Here is a 7,629-nt window from a genome sequence, read left to right on the forward strand (position 1 = left end):
ATAGTTTATCCCTTTAAACATCTATAAACATTCAAAAGGATGCTTGTGTTTGAACACATGAATTTATAAAACTTTCATGTAAGTCTCCAGTTAAAACTTTTGTCTCGACTTTAATTTTTTGCTAAAACAAGAAAAAAGCCATAACTTCCTGACTCTTTAATTATATATATATATATATATATATATATTTGTTTCAGTCAGTTTATGGACCCTGCACATATCGATAATTTAAGACTAAACAGATGAAATGGTGGGTAACCAACAGGCCAAATAAATGGGTGCAATGAACCGAGTCTGATCGATTTGATGTAAAATATGACGTCACATTCTCAAACAGGGATGAGTGCAACATTTATGTCTTTTAATAATAAACACAGTTTCAACAGTGAATGTTAAATCTCACCATTCCACAACAATTTGTCAAATGCAGCTCTGCCCCTGTCCAAGATGTCCTTGTATCGTTGGTATTCTTCGTTTTCATCCAAAAGTCTGGCCATTTTACTCATCACACACAGGGACGCCAGCCACAGCCCACCACAGTATGCACTGTACCAAATCAAACAATATAAATCTTCAAATGTCATTTCTCTCTGAAATAGTTGATGATCAAATGTCCTGATCAAGATTTTCTACATGTGTTTGACTCAATAAAGCTGAAGCCGTTGTAGTGAACTAAGCCTCCGGTCAAAACCTGCCTCTGAAGACCTTCATGGGACAGGAACTGTTATTTCATTGATTTGAATCCAGAAATACAACTTAGCTCATCCAGAGACTTTCTAATTGTATCCTGAACTAATCAATTGAAAGAACACTCTCTTTTTTATATTATCATTAATATTTTACAATGTCTTGATAATCAAAAGTGTGTTTAGTTCAAATCATTTTAAATGTTGAAATGAACCACTCATTTTAAATCAACTGTGAAACAGTATTAATGATTTTTTTTTTTAATCCTCATTCAAAGTAGAAATCAAGTTAAAATGTCTGTTACAAAGTAATTATGCATTTTTTGATCTTCTGTCTGAAATGAGAAAGAGTGATGTCGGTCAAAAGTCGGAGACAGTCGCAAACAAGTTTATTGGAACGAACTGTCATGTTTTTAAACCTCTCAGACAGAAACAAGAAAAGCTGGCACCTGTGGGTCTGTCATTTCCCCAAAACATTTCTCTGTCTGTTCCCAAACATCTCCGCTGTTTTTCTGACTTGTAGTAACCTCTGACGTCACTAAAACCACACCCCTGTTGGTTCTTTCAACCAATCAGGACTTCCCAAAAGGGACCGGAAGCAGAACTCTTTAAAAGTCGACACTTCCTAGTTCCAGTTAGTTCTGGGGAGAGAACAGAAGTTCCATGGAGAACAGAAGTTCCAAAAGTTCAGAACAGAGAGTACTGCTGGAGAAGGTGAAGTCCACGGTGGTCTTTTCCTGAAAGATGACACCTGTCTGGAGTGTTGATTCAGGTCATCACGCCAAAGACCTATTCAACATCTCAGGAGTTCAGCACGTTTGCTGAAATTCCACTTAACTTAATCCTATCTTTCGGGGAAGTTTATTTTGGAAGCTGGGCCAGTCAGCCTCGTGGTCCCAAGTTGATGAGAAGCGGATAAATCCCTGGAGATAAAACGACTCAGCCTTGCTGGACGCCAGGAGAAGGCCTCTCTGAAACCCCACCAAGGTAAAGAGTCGACGCTCGGGTACCATCTAGCTGAAATCACCGGGAAACGTGCTATCTGGTTTCAAACAAGATAACTCCCCATCTTTTCTTTATTATCTTAGTTAACCCTAAGTATCCACTTTCCCTTCTTAAACTTTACTCCATCTCTATATTTCTCTGCCAGTAAAAAGATAAGCTAAAGTCTGCAGACATTAATTTAAGATCTAAGGAAATGTCTGTTGTTTTTATTAAGTAAAACGTGCCAAGTTTTATTAATCAGAGCCGATCAGAATAATCAAGTGTACAATGTTTTGATGTTAAATTTTGATTCTGTTAATAAATGACCACATTCATTTTGATGGGTCAAAGAAAATTAACGTCTCATGTCACTGATTAGACCATCTCCAACACAGTACCTCTGTCACATATCTGTCAAGTAGCTCGAAAAAGAGAGAACCCGTTATTAAATATTGATTGTAGTGGAGCTCCTAAACTAACACTGAAGCTAACCTAACCCTATCTCACTACACCGTCACCCTCTGGATTTATTACATCATATTAGATGAAAATATTTAAGAATTAAAGGCCTACGCCACCTCCCACTTTCACACCAGAATTTTAAACAACATTTATTTTATGTAGAAGAAGTTACAAAGTTGTAGCAAATCTTAAAATTAACAATACATGCAATATTGAGAGATCTTGAGCCAAAATGACTCTCAGCTACTACCACATCAAACTTTAGTTCATTATCTGTAAAAACTGACAGTTATAGCTAAATGCGTGTTAGCAAAGGTCAACTAAATGTGGTGGCCATCTTGAATCAAATTGACGTTAAAAGTTAATCAGTTGGAGATGTGTATTCAATACAATAATTATTTTCTAGAGTAATTTTCATTAAAATCCATCTAATGGGTCATGAGAAATTTTGCTAACAGACAGATAAACACAGACATTTTCATGATCACCTGCCTCTCATGGCAGCAGGCACTGAAGAAAACGACACCAACATTCATTTTGTTAGTTTGTTTAAAACAGTGGTTCCCAACTATGGTCCCTGAGGAACACCATCCTACATGTTTTAGTTGTTCCTCTGCTCCAACACACCTGATTTGAATGAAATGGTGACTAACAGGCTTCTGCCAAAATTAAGGAAGTAATTAAACCACTGAATCAGGTGAGGTGGAGCTGAGAAACAACTAAAACATGCAGGACGGTGTTCCTCAAGGACCAGGGTTGGGAACCACTGGTTTAAAAGATTGATTTAATATTTTGGCTCATTTTCACTGGTTCTGTTGCAGTAAAACATGCCTCACCTTGGCCCAGTTACTGTCCAGCCGTCGTATGTCTGATCAGCATATCCCGAGTTTTCTATCAGTCCGTCTCCATCCTGATCGAACTTCATCTCCGACTCGATCACAGCCTAACAGACCAAAGGTCAACAGAGTACAACAGCTTAAAGCAGCTGGAACATTACAAGATTAACAAACTCACTACAGCTGATTAAAGTTATTTGTGACTAAAATTTAGAAATATTTTACCCAACCATTAACATTTTTTAAAAATAAAAATAAAAATCTATTAAAAGTTCATAGAGAAGACTTTCTAGACTGTTCTGTCAAACAGGTAAATCAGTCATACCTGACAGATGGGCCACATCTCCTGCAGGTACTGTCTGTCCAGAGTCAGGTGAAAGTCCCTGTAGACCTGCAGGACAAACTTCAGGTTCAGGTCCTTCCAGTCTGCCGTGTCATGGATGAGGTAGGCATTCACCCTCTGCCAAGGCTCATCGTCTACAAACACACATTCAGGACATGATGATAAAAATGCTGACGTGTCCAGGACATATTTTGTCAATTTGTCGATCATCCTGCAGTCATCCTAGTTGGCTGTGCTGCAAGTCTCACATAAGGCCGCTACACTTGGCATCACAACCAGGCATTAAGGAGCCCTGCCATAACATTGGAGGCCTGATTTATGTCCTGCCTCCTCCACAACCCTATCTGATACTGGCCACAGATTTCATTCACAAAAGACAGCAATAAAAACAAATCCTTAATCACTGTCAGATCAGACCTGGGCTGGCTGGGAGGGGCATGTGATGGGAGTGAGCAATGGACATGAATCACAGGTTGAACGTTCAAGCAGAAATTTCTACTACTAATCTCAAACTAGACCATGCAGTTTGCTCGTCTTCTCTGCATGCTGTTTACATCATAAAGCTTGTAGTGCCATGGGAAGACTCTATGGAAGAAGCCAGTGAAGGCAAGAGCCTGAAGTATAATGAACTGGAAGCTGATGCTGGTCAACATTGGTGGAAATACAGTCTGTCCAGTAGAAGTTGGCAGCAGACGCTTTGTTGGAAACTCATCTTCCAGGCTGCTTAGAGACATGGGGATTGAAGGCCAAGTCCAGCGACTAGACACTAAGACTGCTGAATTAGCAAGTTGATGGATACGACTGAAGGACAAAGTGTGAAAGAACAGATGTCAGTAGGGAGCAGAAAGCTGAGAGGGGCACACTTGGAACACCTGGAATAGCTGATGAGCCCTCTAAAGGTGTTGTGGGAAAAACCAGTGAACAAAGGTGCCCACCTGATGACACTGATGAAGCTTTGCAACTTTCCTTAACATTCATATATATTGTGATAATATTCCTTTAATTGCTAGTTCAGTTCTAGAAAACTGAGTTATGAACAATGTCAAAGACAAAAATAATTATTTTGGGCGACTTTTGTATTTTTATAGTATTGTGGCGCAGTTGATAGAGCTGCTGCCTCTCAGAGAGAAGGTTGCTGGATTAAATCCCGGCCGGGGAGCCTTTCATGTTCTCTCCGTGCATGCTTGGATTTTCTCCGGGTGCTCCGGTTTCATCCCACAGAAACAAAAACGCATGTTCAGCTGATTGGTAACTCTAAATTGTCCCTAGGTGTGAGTTAGAGTGTGAATGGTTGTTTTTCTCATTTGTCTCTATGTGTCCCTGTGATGGACTGGAGATCTGTCCAGGGTGTCCACGAGAAGCACCAGTGACACCCATGACCCGAAAACGAAGAAGGGTAAAAGATAATGGATGGATGGATAATGTTGGCATTATCGTCACCTACAGGCACAACCAGGGTATTTTCACATTTTCCTTGGCATTTCCGTTTCTTATTCAAATGGAGATAATTTCTTTCAAATGGATGAAACAAAATTAGTTTAAAAGGTTAATCTGGAACAGTTTAATCAGGGCTTACGCTTAATAAGGTCTTTTAATGAAGACCGGCAATGTATAACATCATTTCTGAACTCCACTCGCCTCAGCGGTCGCCGTTCTCTTACCTGGGTCTCCTATGTCATGAGGAACCACATTTTTGGTCTTGACAGGAGAACAATGCCCACTCATCAGATGAAGCCTCTCTGTCAGGTCTTGCTGAACCACACTGCCAGCTGTGGGGAGAATAAAGGTGTGAAAATTGCCTTTGTTGCAACTTTTTGTTGGAAAAATCAGAACACCCCCCACACACACACACAAAAGTTTACTCACCAATATCATATTGCAAACTCAGGGCTAGTTTGGGCCACAGCATGATGAGTGCAAAGGAGGCGTAGAAGTGCACATCATATGTGTTGTACATTCTATACTCTTGACCTGGAAAGGAGTTAAACAAAAAACTAAATATGAATATTAGTGCAAGTTTCTTGGGTTACGTTTGTGATTTTCTTGAATGAAATAAAACAAGTCAAAGTTCATAGCTCTGCAGACTAACACCCTTTCATCATACCTTCTAGGTAAGCAAAACGTCCGTACTCCTTGACGACAGCAGGCTGAGCGGGCAGACCCCCGTTCTCGCTGCGCACCCCCCCACTGACATCAGCATCCTTTGGTAGCTCTATCCACACGGTTCCTCCATCCGCCACAAAGTACAACTCGTTGAACAGAGCCGACTTATACCAAGATGGAAGAGAGCTGTGACGAAAGAACAGACTGAGTAAACATGAAACAGAGCTTGATTGAGAGCTGTGATGACCGTACCTGTCCTGTAGTATGGGTTTCTGCCACTCCTCGATGCTTCTCTCCCACTGTTTGTAGTGCGTTAGTGCGTAATGACTGAGCGAAGGTGACGCGTCACCGTTAGCCCCAAAGTAACGAGTATATCTCCTGCAAAAACAAAAAAAAAGAGAAGCTGATGGAGGTACATAACTTCTGAAAGAAAAAAAAAACTGTTTGGTTTGAGTAACAATACAAGATAAGTTTGATTACAAAAAAGTAAATTTTCTGCTTTAGTCTTAATAAATCTTACATACACATAATCTTGATCTGAATCAATGTGAAACTAAGATGAAGTAGTTAAAACTATTTGCAGCTAAACTCAAATTATTGGTAAAAAAAATTAAGGTAACAAAACTGGTTATCTTTGCATAAGAGCCACGACTTCTCCTCCTCCACCATAACCCTCAGCAAGGGTTCCCCCAAGGGCTGTGTGTTGAGCCCCCTCCTGTTCACTCTGCTAACGTATGATTATGCACTAACCCATCCGGGCTGTCATATTGTAAAGTTTGCAGACAATACAGCAGAGGTGGGATGCTTCAAAAGCAATGATGAGTCCAGATACAGGCAGGAGGTGGAACACCTGGAGAACTGGTGCAGGAAGAACCTTCACATAAATGTGAATAAGAGGAAGGAGATGGTGATAGGAGGATATGCAGTGGAAGTGGTCTCCAGCTACAAGTACTTGGGTGTACACCTGAATGACAACCTCAGCTGGAGCAACCACACCACCAGCCTGATCAAGAAAGCTCATCCGAGACTCTACTTCCTCAGGCGGCTGAGACGAGCTGGTCTGGGAAGCTCAGTCCTCACCTCCTTCTACAGGTGTGCAGTGGAGAGCATCCAGTGCTCCAGCATCAATGTGTGGCATGGAGGCTGCACAGCTGCAGAAAGAAAAGCTTTGCAGAGAGTGGTGAAGGCTGCACAGAAGACTGTTGGAGTCAGCCTCCCTTCCATCACAGACATCTACACCTCCAGATACAGGAAGAGAGCCGCCTGCATCATGAAGGACCCCACACACCCATATTTGGTGTACAGTGCAGTATGTGTCAGTTGCATTTCCACCTTTGGTAAAGCAACTTGCCATCAGATCTTTGGTACCTTAAGTGTTCCCTCTCTTTTGAGCCAAATGTTATTTTGGGCATGTCCCAGGTCAGGCAGAACTCCAAACTGTTCCGTTTATGAGCGGGTACCAGGCATCCCGCCGCTAAGGCGGCTGCCACCTTTTCCCCCTTCAGCGTTGGTGGACTGGATCCTGCAGAGAGTAACAGAACATACTATTGTGTGTTTTTTACTGCTTCCATACATTTCTGTTGGTCAAACCACAGTTGTGGATTCTGCACTGACCTGTGGGGGAATCCAGCCGTCCGTCTGTGATGAGGTCACTCCACAAACCTCCACAGGTTCCCTTTGGACTGAATGCTGTCTGGTGGCTGATCTCTCTGTCAGGCTAGTAATATGACAGAATACGGTTTATTCATTGAGAAAAAAAAAAGAAAATACATGAAGCTGCTGATAAAATAAAACCAAATGAAACCTGCTCTCGGGCTGCGATGCACAGGGTGTAAGGGTTTACTGTGGTGCAGTGATGTAGTAGGACTCCAGACACTGCCTCCCCATCCTTTTCCAGATGAAGTGGTTCATTCCAGTGTCCCCCGCTCTTGTCGTCCTTGTGTCCTGATCCGTTGACCATTGTAAACATGATGGAGACTTCTAAATCATAGTCATTTTTGTTTTCTATGTCCCACACAAACACCGCCACTGGGAGACTAGAATCCTAAAGGAGACGCAGATTGGGGAAACACAATATTTATACCTTACTATCCCCACAGTGAAGGTGAAAGGGTGTGTGGGAGTGTATTTCTTTGTTACACTAGAAATATATTTCATGAACCACCAGACAGATTTTAATGAAACTGTCACGCTCAGCGGCCCCCGCTGCCCCCCC

General features: G+C 41.7%; 2 protein-coding genes across 2 annotated transcripts in view; one reads left to right on the top strand and one right to left on the bottom strand.

The window, feature by feature from the left end:
- The window catches only part of rgp1 (GP1 homolog, RAB6A GEF complex partner 1), an 85,352-nt gene that overhangs the window by 28,861 nt on the left and 48,862 nt on the right, over positions 1-7,629 (top strand). The gene's annotated exons all lie outside the window — the stretch shown is intronic.
- The window catches only part of gba2 (glucosidase, beta (bile acid) 2), a 26,463-nt gene that overhangs the window by 6,182 nt on the left and 12,652 nt on the right, over positions 1-7,629 (bottom strand). Inside the window, exons 5-14 of the mRNA XM_037681299.1 lie at positions 7,219-7,458; positions 7,029-7,131; positions 6,783-6,936; positions 5,667-5,792; positions 5,416-5,600; positions 5,178-5,282; positions 4,973-5,080; positions 3,294-3,445; positions 2,969-3,075; positions 404-546 (exon numbers count right to left, since the gene is read on the bottom strand). Of these exons, the coding sequence (XP_037537227.1) occupies positions 404-546; positions 2,969-3,075; positions 3,294-3,445; positions 4,973-5,080; positions 5,178-5,282; positions 5,416-5,600; positions 5,667-5,792; positions 6,783-6,936; positions 7,029-7,131; positions 7,219-7,458 (1,423 nt within the window). The remainder of the gene's footprint in view (positions 1-403; positions 547-2,968; positions 3,076-3,293; positions 3,446-4,972; positions 5,081-5,177; positions 5,283-5,415; positions 5,601-5,666; positions 5,793-6,782; positions 6,937-7,028; positions 7,132-7,218; positions 7,459-7,629) is intronic.

The sequence above is a fragment of the Nematolebias whitei genome, chromosome 1 (genome assembly GCF_014905685.2).
Source record: "Nematolebias whitei isolate Nwh7 chromosome 1, NemWhi1, whole genome shotgun sequence".
NCBI lineage: Eukaryota > Metazoa > Chordata > Actinopteri > Cyprinodontiformes > Rivulidae > Nematolebias > Nematolebias whitei.